General features: G+C 35.6%; 1 protein-coding gene across 1 annotated transcript; it reads left to right on the top strand.

The window, feature by feature from the left end:
* The first annotated feature begins 7,782 nt into the window (after window positions 1–7,782).
* Window positions 7,783–14,853, top strand: LOC126140952 (ankyrin repeat, PH and SEC7 domain containing protein secG-like). Its single transcript, XM_049915239.1, has 5 exons — window positions 7,783–7,983; window positions 8,120–8,251; window positions 8,393–8,587; window positions 8,687–8,856; window positions 14,817–14,853. The coding sequence occupies exons 1-5, from the start codon at window positions 7,783–7,785 to the stop codon at window positions 14,851–14,853; spliced, it is 735 nt and encodes a 244-aa protein (XP_049771196.1).
* Window positions 14,854–15,333: the final 480 nt, after the last annotated feature.

The raw sequence follows: 15,333 nt of genomic DNA, 5'->3' as shown, positions 1-15,333 counted from the left end.
AAACCCAATAACGGACAAAATGGGGGTGTTTCAAACCACTCTTTGTTTTACACATTAGATGTTTTGACAGTGAACTACATGTGTAAAATTGACTTAACACTCTCTCATAACTGACCTAAGACTGACCTCAGACTGACGTATGGCAGCATACAAATCAGCTCTATTTATATGATTTTAAACAACAGCTCTTCTTCTTACATATTAAATTTTTAGACTTATACAATTAAAATTTTTACATACATCTTCCAAAATTACATAGAAATTTACATAAAATAAAAATGAATAATTTCATACAAAGACAGGAAAGAATCTGTTTCCATTAAGACCATAAATTACATGTTTTATCATTGCAACACTATATTTTGTTAATTTTCATGTATCGTTTTACTTACTTGAAGGATTAAACCTTATCACTTTTAAGGTGAAAGGAGAGACTAGTTTTATTCAATGAAAGGCCTTGATTCAACTAATTAAATGTTGTACGAGTAAAATTTTACATTTTGATATAGTCGTAATTACAGTTCTGTTAACTAAAAACATGAGTATGCTTAATTCTGACTGAATAATCATCATGTCATATTTCTATTAGGGATACAAACAGTTTTTTGCTTGAAAACAAAAAATTACTGTCTCTTGATGACTAGAAATATTGAAGCTTTAAATATCTCCATAATTTCAATAGCATAATGATTCCTACCAAGTCCACCCCGATAGCTGAATGATCAGCATGACAGACTGCCGTCCGAAGGGGCCCTGGTTCAATTCTCGGCTAGGTCAAGGATTTCCTCCGCTCAGGGACTGGGTGTTGAGATGTCTTCATCATCATTTCATCCCCATCCGGATCGCAGGTTGCCCAATGTGGCGTCGAATGTAATAAGATCTGCATCAAGGCAGCCAGACATGCCCCATAAGGGGGCCTCCTGGCCAATGATGCCAAATGCTCATTTCCATTTTTTTCCTACTATGTCCCTGTAGTTTGTATTGTGCACAAATTGTGATGGTACATTAACTTCTAATCCAACATGATTCCTTCATTCTGCATATTGGTGAAACCCAATGTAAATAATGTCAAAACAGTAGCTTAAATTAGTGCAAATTACTAATTTTCTGCATGAAAAAAATCTTTGGTGTATTCAAACCCAGATAACCAGAAAAGACAAACTCAAAGCAGCTGTTTAAATTGGTGTAAATTACTGATATTACACATACGTCCTCTCTGTGAGAGTCGGGATGATACTGGAAAAGGATACAGGATCCCAAAAGGGGTTGTGGTATTACAACACCCCCCCCCCCCCCCCCCCAAAGAGGTTTGACTATCCCAGAGAGACAAAGCTCGAAATCTCTGTCTAAAATGAAGGGAAATAATCTTGATTAGTGAAACAGACAAATAATAATTAATTGATAAACAGTGTGTGTAAAAAGTACAAGTTATACATAAAGTTTAGTAACTCAAATTTATCATACACAAATGAAATACCAGAAAGATACAAGTGTATAAAATTTCAGTTTTATCGTCATGGAGCCCTTTTATGCACTCCATTGAATGATCTATGAGATTCCTTAACACTACATTCAGTTGTTCTTATACGAGGGTTGGAAATTAAATAGTGGCAACTATACATTCACAACTGATACAAAAGTTACTTGTTTGCACCTGTTACTGTCCTTCAAAGTAGTCACCAGCATTGTCTAGAACCAATTTCCAGCAATGTGGAAGAGGTAGTATACCATTAGCAGAGCCTGTTCTGTTGATGGTGCAAATGGAGTGGTCTACTGCCTGTCAAATCTCTGTAACAGTTCTGAAGCAAATGACACAAAGTGGTTCCTTCATCTTCAGAATCAAGTCAAAGTCACAAGAATTTATGTCCGGGGAGTATGGTGGATGGTACAGTACTTCCCAGACCCATCGACAGAACAGAGCAGCTACAGCTCGTTATCCTAATGCATTATGTTCCTCCACGGCAGACCATCATTGCACAGTACTACTGTTCATTTTTGGAGCATCACCTGTGTGCGAAAGGAGTGGTGATACAATCTGTACAACCCACCCATCATTTTAAACAGCAATGCCTGGGCACTTACAGTGCAAGCTGTGGCTGCTCTGTTTGGTCGATGGGACTGGGAAGTACTGTACCATCCACCATACTCCCTGGGTTTAAGTCCTTGTGACTTTGATTTGCTTCAAAACTGTTCTAGAGATTCAACTGGCAGCAGACCATTCCCTTCAACACCATCAACTGTATACTACACCTTCCACATCACTGGCAGTGGGCTCTACACAATGCTGGTGACTACTTCGAAGGACAGTAACAGGTGCAAACATGTAACTCTTTTGTATCAGTTGTGAATAAATAGTTGCCACTATTTAAGTTCCAATTCTCATATTATTACCTAAAATAATGTCTTACCTCTAGAATTTTTTTTTCTTCCCAGACAAGGATATTCCTCAACCAGAATGCCAGACATTAGCTGCTCTATCAAAGTGATTTCGAGGTTAAAATTTCCAAGAGGGTAAAGAAATGTATCATCTTCCAAATTTAATGGTCAGAATGATCACATTGTGTGAATCTACATCAGTAAACATAATTAATTGTTTCTCAGAATAACCCTCTTGTCATTGCAATTACTGTGCTTCTCACCTCTATTAGTTTATCAAATGCAGTAAACTGTATATCAGTAAAGGGCACTGCATTTTACCATGCACCACTGCACATCACTTTGTTCTAACTCCTTCAAATTTGCATCAGTGCAAGATCATCATTAGCTTACTTACATATACGTATGTCCTATAATGGTTAATTAGTCTAATCATAGTGTAACTTCCAATCCAGAAGTATGGTGAACTGTACAATGTAAAGAGTTATTCTGTGTATAAAATACAGTGTGGCAAAGCAAAATTCAAGTTGATAACATAAAATCTAAAATACTATACCAGACAAAATGTATATTTGTGTTCATGAATGACAAATCAGATTCTTGATTTTGAGTTACCAGTTTCTTGTTTTACTATATTCCAAATGGCTCTGCTTCTATTGTTTGAATTCTGTATGGTCTTTTCATTTTGGATTCTCTTTCCTTCCTGCAACAGTTTTCTGTATGTCCTCTTGTACCTAAGAAAAAACTGTAAGAAGGCTAGGTCACTCTTATCATTTTTGATAGATCTCAGATATTTGAGTGTTTCAGAGGATTTTCTGATACCTTTTGTTACCCAAGTCTTCCTACTAGATCCCCCAACAGAAAGTACTACTTTAGGAATTGTTTCCTCAAATTTTAACTTGAATATACTCATGAATTTGTTGAACTTTTCATTTACATGTGTTCCTGAATATACTTCTGACCATATCTGGCCAGTCATCTGTGTTGCAAATTCACACCTTTTTGCTTTAGAAAAAACCCTTCTGTAACTAAGCGCTTTTGCTTTAAGTTTTGCACTTTGACCAAAGTGGTCTGATATCCCAAGGTTTTTAACAGTTACTTCACAGCATTTATGGTTAATATCTGTTAGAATATGGTCAATTATTGAAGATGAGTGTTTGGTTACTCTTGTGGCATTTGTTATCCATTGTGAGATACCATAACTGTACAAGATATTCAAGAACCTGGTGCTGACTTCACCCATTTTCAGCATATTGATATTTAAATCTCCACAAACAATAATATGTACTTTAGGATTACATATTTTGTCCAACACTTGTATTAATTTAGTGAAAAAGGTTTCGACATCACCATTAGGAGACCTATATAAACACAGTATATACAATTTTTAAGGGTATTTTGTTCTTTTAACTCTACTACTGAAAGTTCAAAATGTTTTTCTTCACTCCTAACTATGAACTGTAGTCCTTTTTTCACATAAATACATGAGCCCCAACCCCTATTTAATGTTCTGCTATAATAACATGCTAATTCATAAGAAGGTAAAACTATGTATTCAATTTCAGATCCTTTGCACTAGTGTTCAGTAATGCAGACTATCAAGCTATCTATGGCTTCTAGTTGAATTTCTAACTGTTGCACTTTGTTCCTTATTGACTGAACATTCTGGTGAAATATTGTTAAGTAATTATAGTTACTTATCTTGGGCGCTTCTTCTTCCTTCCTTCTATTAAAAAATCCTTTAGATGGGAAGGAGGCACAGATCTTCTTTTGTTCACACTGCTACATGATATATCTTCTACTGTTGCTGCTTCTCAAATGGATATAGTCAGCAAAATTACTTGATGGTAGAATTTGGCATGAGACATTTCAAGCCAAACTGAAAATGTTCAAGGCCTACATTTGCACCAATTGGACCGACCTGAAAAATCCAAACCAATGGGAACTAACCAGTAAGAAAGTTCATAATCAATTAGTTCAAATCTCAAAATCCATAAGTAATAAGTATGCAGATATGTGAATCAATATGAAGTGGAACTTCAAGTCCCAGACAAAAATGTTCAAGGTCTATATTTTGTGACAAATGGACTGAGCTGAAAGTTATGACTTTGCATTCCAGGAAATAAGAACTGAAATATTTTATCCTGGTCATAGAAACAGGAAATTACAAAATGGGGTTAATGAGGCCTGAACTGGACTGTACGATGAGATTTTTCTCACAAGACAACAGACAATGATTACAACTCATGTCAAATATGGGAAAATCTTCTAGATAAACAAAATTATTCATTTTCATACTGCAATAAAACACAGGGAAAATTATTTTGTAGGCAATGTTCAGTCACAATCTTATTATTTCATACTGCATTTTAATATGAATGTTTATTTGAAGATAAATACATATGTTGGCACTTACATTATTCAATGAGAAAAGCAATGTAAGTATTCAATAGTATCCCAAACAAGCAGTTGAAGAAGCACAATGACAATACCTGTATATATATCACTGGTATCAACAAATTTCAAATAATGTCACTTCCATCTTTATATATCTACGAAAGTATCTGCTTTTTCAAATCTCACCCCCAATTTTCTTCTTTAAATAGTGAGTGCCATTTATTTTTATTTTTATTTATTTATTTGGTCCCGTTGATTACATATTATACAGCCAATGTACAAGTAATATAGGACAAGTCAATTAATCCAATTACAGTAGTACATTAACATTTATACATCACATTGCATAGACATTGGTTTATTTTACAAGAACAATTACTTTAATGCAGTATTAAAGCCTGCATTATGCCAAAAACAGTTTAAGTGATTGTTTAAAATAGTAGAATAAGTGACAGTGCATATTTTTATGCTACTGACATATATAAGGAAGTAAATTTTCTTCATTTTATCACCATGACTACCCAACAAGACACAGGAATGATTTCCACAGAGAAACACACAAAACAGCCCAATATCACAAAAGTGCACCACAGAGAAACACACAGAACAGCCCAATATCACAAAAGTGCAATGTATCACCCCAAAATCCTTTTTGGTGCTCTTCTCTTAAGCATAAAAAAGATTGAAAAGTACATTTTTAAAAATGAGCTTAAAAAATGTTACTAAGAGAATGTGTTTATAGTGTTACAGAGTACATGGATTTTCAGAACATAGTGACATAGTGGTCAGTTATAATGATAACTCATATTTGAACAAATGTATGAAAATAGTCTGCCTGTACACACTATAATTAATTAATTATTGTTTGTTCTGTTATTCATAGTGGTCAATGATAATGATAATTCATATTTGAACAAATGTATGAAAATACTCTGCCTGCACACACTATAATTAATTAATTATTGTTTGTTCTGTTATTCTCTACTATAGTGGTCAATGATAATGATAAGTCATATCTGAAAAACAAATGTATGAAAATAGTATGCACTATAAATAATTAATTATCGTTTGTTTTGTTATTCTCTACTATACATTGCACGAGATGTATATTTATATATGTTTTACCACGGTAGGCCTATGTTATTAATTTACTGTATAATTACGAACTCATATAATGTGACATGACACCTCCTATATCATAGTATATGATAAAATGGATGCTCAACAAATAACAATAACAATAACACTAAAAGGCTCTGAAACGCCTCTGCATGCTCACAGCTCAGCATGTCATGTGACCAGTTATCCTAGTCCAAAGTCCATCTGTGGCCAGTAGCATTTGGTTTCAGTCATTTACGCTTAACATTTAAATTATATCCATTGAAGATTACTTATCACAAATATTAAAATGTTCTTTATTTCATTCATACTTGTTATTAAATTCACTTTCTTCTTTTGTATCATTGCATCACCTCAATCCACACACATTAGTCAGAGTCTTACTATATTTACTCCTTCCTCTTCTGCAGTGCATTATTCAAATGTCTTATTTTTAGATTGCTAATTTTCAACTTTTCATTCAATAAACATACAGTCAAATCTTTGTAAGGATTAATGTGGAACCTTAATTGTTTCTTTGTGAATGGCTTGTCTTGGCACTTACATTTCCATATCTGTTTTCTCTCCTCTTGAATAATGAGATTTTCACTCTGCAGCGGAGTGTGTGCTGATATGAAACTTCCTGGCAGATTAAAACTGTGTGCTGGGCCGAGCGAGGTGGCGCAGTGGTTAGACACTGGACTCTCATTCGGGAGGATGACGGTTCAATCCCGCGTCCGGCCATCCTGATTTAGGTTTTCCGTGATTTCCCTAAATCACTCCAGGTAAATGCCGGGATGGTTCCTCTGAAAAGGCACAGCCGACTTCCTTCTCCATCCTTCCCTAATCCGATGAGACCGATGACCTCGCTGTCTGGTCTCCTTCCCCAAAACAACCCAACCCAACCCCTCGACATGTCATGTGCCAGATCGAGACTCGAACTCGGGACCTTTACCTTTTGCGGACAAGTGCTCTACCAACTGAGCTACCCAAGCACGACTCATGCCCCGTCCTCACAGTTTTACTACTGCCAGTACCTCGTCTTCTATCTACCAAACTTTACAGACGCTCTCCTGTGAACCAGCAGAACTAGCACTCCTGAAAGAAAGGATATTGTGGAGACATGGCTTAGCCACAGCCTGAGGGATGTTTCCAGAATGAGATTTTCACTCTGCAGTGGATTGTGCACTGATATGAAACTTCCTGGAAGATTAAAACTGTGTTCGAGTTCAGTCCGGCACACAGTTTTAATCTGCCAGGAAGTTTCTCTCCTCTTGTTGGAAAATTCTTGATAAGTCCCCCTCAGTACACATGTTCAGCAGATGACAGTGCCACAGCTGTGACACACATTATTATGTGACACTGGCATCTGTTATCTTACTGGCATGCTTGCTTGTGTGAATGAATGTGTGTGTGTTTCCTTTTCTGAAGAAAGCTTTGGCAGAAAGCTAAATGTGTAGCAGTCTTTCCATTGTGCCTGTCTGCAACTCAAAGTGTCATCTTCAAAGTGAATAGTAATCCATACTTTTCCTTATACTATACCATTACAGATAGGGTAATTATTGATTTCCAGTGAGCTAATGGATCTGTAATTGGTTTTGTGCACTTTTTTAAAGATTTTCTCACTGAAAATCGCCTCCCTAAGTGGTACATTTGATGCCTGTCTGAATGTGTGTGATGTAATTGTAGTTGGTCTTCGTCTTTAATTAAATCACCTTGCTGCTTGAGATGCTTTTGAGTTCACAGTTTGATCGTCCTTCATATCACTTTAAATAAATTCTAAGAATGAAAATATTTGGATGTATATGCAATTTTTGAAGAAGATAATTACTAATTTTAATATCTATTAACACAGTGAAAGATCCCATAGACGAAAACCTTCTCGAAGCTTCAATAAATGCAAATACTAAAATGGTGAAATGGTGCTTGAAACGAGGTGCAAACGTTGACTGTCATTATGAAGATATGCTGACACCACTGCATATAGCTGCAGAGAAAGGTCATGAAGAAATGCTTGATATTCTTCTCAAACACAGCAACAAATGTATTGACTTGAAAACATTGTTTGGAGACACAGCACTTCTGATTGCCACACAAAATGAACATAAATTGGTAACTATATGAACTGTTACTATTAAACAAAGTGTTTACTAATTTTAAGTCATTGATGAAAAGCTCACTCTCTGCCATACTATGCTGATATTCATAAGACATGCAACACATCTTTTTCTGGATTATTTGATTCTAGATTATGAAAAAACTATTAGACAAAGGAGCAAATGTGAACTGTACAGACATTTTTGGCAGGACGCCTTTACATGTGGCTGTTTTTAAAAAGAAATCTGGCATTGTAAAAATATTGATATCTTATGGTGCAAGAGTAAGTAACCTCATTTTCAGTATGTAAATTCAAGATGGTTATAAAGAGACAATAAACTTTTAGTAAAATTATTGATAAATTTAAGCAGAAAATCTACTCAAATTTTGATAGTGGTACTATCAAATGCTTTCTTTTTTTAAGGTCAACACTATGGATACGTTTGGGGAACATGCACTATGTACAGCAGTCATTACGTCCCCAAATCCACCTGTCACATATGCCCTTCTGAAGAATGAGGCAAATATCAACTGCATTAACAGTCAAGGAATGAGTCTGCTTTCTGAAGCTATTCTATCAGCAAACACAAAATCAAGTATTGATGCAATAAAAATGCTGGTAGTCATGGTGTTACTTTCAAAGCTACATGTATAATCAACTAAAAAATTGAGTAGTTTTGTGAAGCTTGTCACTTTAGAGACGAATATTGTTTTCCAGTTGCGTCGTGGGGCAAGTGTAAACATGCGCAACACTATCAATGGGCAGACACCTCTACATGTTGCTGCACAGACTGGCAATCAGCCCATTGTTGAGCTCCTGGTAGCATCAGGAGCTGATACAAAAGTAAAAGACCACCATGGCCGTACACCCCGAGATACAGCTAAACAGTATGGTCATCATGAACTTGTTGAGAAGATGAGAGCTGTGCGTTTCATAAATCCTGTAAGGCTGTCTTCAACCCACAGTCACAAAGAAAGAAATAATTAACATTTATCATTGTTGCATGTTTCATTTAATTTAAAAATATTTTAATCAATAAATGTAATAAAAGTAATTGTGCTGTGTCTGTTTGTGCTGCCAAAACTTCACAAGCAAATTTTGCAGCCCAATGGGGTTATGTAGTGCAGTAGCCCTCCATCCCCCATCCTTGAAGAAGATTTTGTTTTGGAACTGCAGGGGCTAGTTATGAAGATATGGTTTTCTAAAGAGGGCATTTGTTGTGACAACAATGTAATCATGGCTTGTCCCTACCTGTGAAGAACTTTTGGTTTGGAATTTCATGGGTTGTGTTTTAAAATATGGGTGTCAAAAGAGGACATCACACCAATGGACTTCTTATGGAAAACTGGTGAAGCAGCTTGGAATGTTAGAGAATATTGTAGAACATTCTAAAAGTTATAGAATCTTGAATTAGACTCTAGAATATTCTAGATCTTCAAGGTAATGTATAATTACTTGCACATCTGTAAATTCGGGGTAAACGTTCCAGTTATTCCAAAAATCAGCTTCAGCAGATGAAATCAATGCATGTCTGAAGAAATCATTTCTCTGGTTTCAATTGAAGAAAGTGCAGTTATGAACAAATATGTGAACTGAACTTTCCAATGATAAGGAAACAAAACATTTTGTCAAGAAGAATTACAAGTTAGTGAATACAGTCACACAACTGTAATATTGTCAATAGACCAAATAAATTAACAGAAAAAGTTTCTCTTTTCTTTCCTCTCTCTCTCTCTCTCTCTCTCTCTCTCTCTCTCTCTCTCTCTCTCTCTCTCTCTCTCTCTCTTCTGTCTCTCTCTCTCTCTCTCTCTTCTTCCCCCTCCCCACCAAGTACTCGCCAAAATGCTTGAAGCTCGTTATTAGAAAGAGCCATTTCAGCTGTAAGAAATGAAGCAGTTGATAATAGTAATTCAAAAATCAAGAGCAAGGAATGGTTCTGAACAGTTATCAAGCAATATAACTAAAGCAAAAATATTATCGGAAAAAGATAAAGGAAGAACAGCATTTATTCCGAGAATTCTACTTGTACTTTCCAAACTACCTTTCTATTAAAAAAGAACTGCAATTTATTTTATTTTATTTTTTTTTTAAGGGGGGGATTGGAAACCCAAAGAATTTACTATCTACTCATCAAATAACAAAATGACAAATGTTGTTCATAAGCAAGTATTGTGATAGAATAAGTTAATTAAATATGAAATATAGTGAAAGCAGTTTCTGGAGACATGAGTATTTGAAGTGGTAGCTATCACATGTGGTGGCTACCAGGACACCCCACATCTCTTTCACGTCGATGTATATTTTAAGAGCAAAAGTTTAAGATTTATCCACATTTTTGAGCTTTTATGAATATTTTTTAATCTTAAAGAATACTTTTGAACATTTTAAAATATTCTCAAATGTTATAGATTTTAGAATGTTCTAGAGAGTTTCTGAATTTTTTGTATCACTCTCGAATGTTTTGGAATGTTCTCAGTGCTCTGTAAAGAAGTGATTGGCAGAGTACTTTATTTCACATTTGTGTATTGTTGAATACGGCGGTGGATTTAAGAGTACTGGAGAGTATTTTTGAGCATTCAAGAGTACTTTTTAGTGTGATTTATTAACATTTTTACGATTTTGTGAGTGTTCATTTTTGCTATGTTCTCAAATGATCTGGAATGTTCAGTGTTGCAAAAGCATGACTGACATCTCAGATGGCTGTTGAGTGTAGGTGAAAAAAGAGCAAAAGATATGTGAACATTTATTTCCAATCTTTGAACACTAGTTTTGATTCAAGATTTTAACCCTAGTACACCTAAGGAGGGGGCGGGGGGTTTGTTGAACCCACAATTTTTTTATGGCCCCTACTTTTGCCCAAGTAACTTTCATACTGCATATTCCCTTTGAGTTATTGTTTGTTGGCTATTTTACGAAACGTTAGTGTCAATATATTTTATAGAAAATCCCTGCTTTGAAAGAAAAGAATAAAGAAACTTATTATGGGTCCAACAACCCCCCCCCCCTCCCCCTTAGGCTTCCATGCTATAGAAAATTTCCCTTAGTAGGATTTCGTATTGCTCATCTCTACAACAATGCAAGTTAGTTTCTTGTTGGTTGGTATTCTTGATATTCACAACAATGAGTTTACTTTCAGAGAAAGTGATTGTTGATGTCAGTCAGCTGTTATTTATCTTGTAAACTTGCAGTGAGTTAGTACAGTTCCCTACTATTCACACCCAGACTTAGAAATCACTAAAAGAATACGTGACTCATCTTTATAAAGAGTTCTGAATGAAATTTTAGATGAAGATTCTGACTCGGGGAGTGAAAGTGAATATGAGGATGGTGTTATGGAGTATGATTCAGATCAGGAAAGTGATTTGGATTTTAGAGAAGATGAAGATAGCGCAGCTGCAGGCAGTGATCATGAGGATGTTATTGTGGCCATGTCTGCAAGAAGGTACGTAACCACACAGTCTAGAATTCCTCAGAGGTCTGTTGCTAATATGGTAAGAGTGCACGCAGGAGTAACTCCAGCTGGTGTTTGCCATTCCCCTGGAGAAGCCTTGAAGTTACTTCTTACGCCTGACATCGTGGATGTTATAGTAAAACATTCAAATGAAGAGGCAGTTAGGCGAAATGTTACTTTGACTTATAAGAAAGAATTGTATGGCTTTATAGGTATCCTGATACTTATGGGGGCAAATAAGGATGATTTTGTCAGTGTACACAATCTTTGGTCAGACCTAATGGCTCGGCCAGTTTACAAGGGTATTATGGCAAGAGAACGTTTCAAGGAACTTATTGCAATCATAAGGTTTGATGACAAAAGTACCCACCAGCTAAGAAGGGAAGCAGACAAGTTCACAGCAATCTGTGATGTTTTCAACAAAGTGAATGATAGGTTTCCACTACTGTATAGAACAGGGGTCCACATCACCATTGATGAGATGCTCAGCTTGTTTAGATGGCGCTGCCCCTTCAAAGTATTTATGAAGGATAAACTGGGCAAGTATGGCATCCTTATACGCATGATGTCCAATGCAGTTGACAGATACGTCTTAAATATGGAACCCTATGCAGGTAATGTTCAGAATTTGTCAAAAGAAGAACGGGGTTCAGCAGCTGTTGTCAAACGTCTGGTAGCACCTGTGAAAAATACTGGCCGAAATATTACTACAGACCGATACTACACATCGGTGGATTTGGTGGAAGAGTGTTACCAAGACTACAAAGTTACTACAGTAGGACCTCTCCAGTCAAACAGGAAGCGTATTCCACACATAATGAAAAACACATCAAATCGAGAGCTACATTCATCAATGTTCTTGTTCACAGACCCATCAACAAGTAGGCCTCCAGTAACTTTGGTGTCCTACATAGCAAAAACAAAACCAAGTAAAAACTTACTGATGTTGTCAACAATGCACCAAGATAAAGGCACTGTTGGAGGAGAGAAGAATAAAACCGAGATTAATGCATATTATAATTCCACTAAAGGTGGAACTGATACCATTCATCAATTGGCGCGTATGTACACCTGCAAAAGGGGAACAAAGAGATGGCCTCTATCTATATTTTACTCTCTCATCGACATTTGTGCTATCAATGCAACCACCATATTCATCCAGTAACATCCAAGATGGAATGAAAAGAAACACAACAAACGGAAACTTTATCTTCTGCACGCTGGGATGGAACTAGTGAAATTGAAGGTAGAAGAAAGAAGTGCCAATGCAAGAGGGTTATCTAACCAAACTGTTCAATCAGAGGAGACTATTCTACAAAAGAAAATCAAAGAAGTGACAACAGAAGCATGTCAGCCTCCTGCAGGGAAAGGTCAGTGCCATATTTGTGTAAGAGAAGCTAAAACAAAGAGGCAGAAGTAGAACAATTTAAGTAAACCAAAACAGTATTTTGGACAGTGTCATAAACATGTGTGTAACACACATTCAGAAAAAGTTGTGAAGTGTGTCCCTTGCCTTGAAGTTGAGGACTCAGAGCAGTCTATTGTATATGAACGCATCTGTATTTTGTATTGTAATATGTCAATTTTTTATTCACTCAATCCAATATTTATAACAGTTAACAACATTTATAAACTGATGCCTTAGTTAAAATACATAAACCATTTTGAAAGTTGTAATTTTTCATCAGTAAACTTATTTAATGCCTGTGGGTTTGCTGAACCCCCCGTTAGGCATCCAAGTTAGAAAAAAAGGCTTGGGCGTCTTAGGGTTAAGACCCCTTTGTGTGATACTCATTTCAGATAGTCCAGCAGCTTGGTTCTACTTCTACTAGACCAGTACCTAATTTCCCTTATTCATGCTTTTCTTTTTCACAATTCTCTTTTCCATACACGCACTACAGTGTCCTCATAGTTATTTATAATTTTAGACCACAAGTGTGACTTTTCAAGGCTTTCTGAGTGACTTAATTGCCTGGTGAGATCCTTACACCCTGATTCCACTTTGGTAACTACATGTCAGGAGTGTAACTGTATATCATTGTAATGAGACTTCCCTAAACTGAATGTTTTTGCCATATCCTGGTGGAAAGTTCATGGGTCTTTCTTTTTCAGTGAAGAAATTGTAGCTGGAGGTTGTATCTTGATGCGCTAGAACTATGGCTCTTTGCACAATGTTTAACTGAAACTATTCATACTCCTTTTCATTTTGTTGAAGGCAAATCAGGATTAGTTTCAGGACTTGATATTGAATATGGTGCAGGTGGTTTTACTTTAAATTTTTTTGGCAGAGTGTACTCACATTGTTTTTGTAAGTATAATTTAAGTTTTAATATTTTTAAGAAGTGATTTTTATTCTTTTATATTTTTATTAAACTTCAGATTATATTTTTTGGTTTTGTTTTAGTTGAAGGAACTTTACTTTGATTCCAATATAACAGGAAAATGTATTTTGCTTGAAAGTTTTCTACTTTTGTGCTTAAATTTTTTAACATCTTCATTGCTGCCTTTATGAGACATAAGTGTTTTGATTACAAAAACAGATAGTGTAAGTGATGATTTGAAAATGTGTGATATTCTCTATAATGAAGAAGGTACAATACATCATAACCTCAAAAAGACAATAACTGCACAAACATGCAAACATCACAAAAAATATTTATGTATACAAATGCACTTGAAAATGAGAATAAACTGTCAAAATGTGTTGTACTAAGCAAGAGAAAATTAGCAATGGGTGCAGTTTTTCATTAATTAAATCATGAATGACACAGTTGCAGAGTTTCCAAAAATTAAGAAAGTCTGGATGTAGCCTTGCAGGCAGCCGATTGAAGAGATGTATATAATATGACAGATGTCAATTCCAAATTTAATGTATTGATACATGGATTTCTCTCAGTTTTTACAGAAGCTCTTCCAAAAAACCAATATGGCAAGATACCATAAAGTGGGGCTACATTGCTCTGAGGGGTAACTGCTCCAACTCTGAAAAAAGATTCAGTCCTGCCTCGTACCTATTCCAGTAAACTTCTCAGAACAGTTTTGATTCTGACAAACAGGTGATAGTTTGTACTAGCTCATACATTTGAGTTATTCTGCCATTCACTATGCTGGATATTTTCTGCTAACCAAATCTGTACTCTGTATTTTTGAGGTAATTTTTGTCAAGAAAAAGTGGTATTTTACAACCAGAAAACTATTTACACAGAAGGCAGATGACATTCATTGAAGTGTAGAATTTAGTTCTTGTATAAATCATACTCAAAAAACTGTAACCAATACATTATTTATGATTGTATGATTGAAAGCAGCAGTGAAGGTTATTTTCTGGGAAAATTAGGGCAACTTCATGTCACTGACAGTGTGAATGAAAGTAGCATTTTCATTTCTTTGTTTCAGGCCTGATTCACCTTGGGATGAAAGTGAGTACTTCTAACAGATTAATGTTACTATAGTATGGTGAATGTGTAAACAGGAGCTAGGACCTCACCAGTGTGCAGTTTACAGTACTGAAACACTGAAAGAATGCCTACAATCCATAATAAATAGAATACTTGCATGAACTGCCACAAAATGCTTTTGAATCAGTGCCAAGTACTAGTAAAGAACTTAAGAAGAGGAAAATCCAGGTAAAGTTTGATTATTCTAATGATGAAGGCGTATTAGAAGGACAAATTCATAATGAAAGTTCAGACGAAGAATAAACAAGAGAAGAATCAAGCCTACAGGTGTAATTTTTGCTGTTACAAGAGAGTTTGTTACAATATCAAGCTAGTGAAATTTATATAAAGTGTAGATGCAGTGTAAATATAAATCAGTAAATGTACTAGTCAAAATCTTTCTGATAAGTGTGTAGTGCAATTCTGAACTATATGTTTAAAGTGCACAAACGAGATGGAAATGAAGACACAATGGT

Source organism: Schistocerca cancellata, unplaced genomic scaffold, assembly GCF_023864275.1.
Source record: "Schistocerca cancellata isolate TAMUIC-IGC-003103 unplaced genomic scaffold, iqSchCanc2.1 HiC_scaffold_708, whole genome shotgun sequence".
In the NCBI taxonomy this organism is placed as follows: domain Eukaryota; kingdom Metazoa; phylum Arthropoda; class Insecta; order Orthoptera; family Acrididae; genus Schistocerca; species Schistocerca cancellata.
Note: the sequence above shows the minus strand (reverse complement) of the source record. Positions and strands in the feature narration are given on the sequence as shown.

Coding starts and splice junctions, on each gene's coding strand:
- LOC126140952 (XM_049915239.1), top strand. CDS start 7,783: ATGGTGAAATGGTGCTTGAAACGAGGTGCAAACGTTGACTGTCATTAT. Junction 7,984..8,119: donor CACAAAATGAACATAAATTG/GTAACTATATGA, acceptor ATTTGATTCTAG/ATTATGAAAAAACTATTAGA. Junction 8,588..8,686: donor TTGATGCAATAAAAATGCTG/GTAGTCATGGTG, acceptor ATTGTTTTCCAG/TTGCGTCGTGGGGCAAGTGT.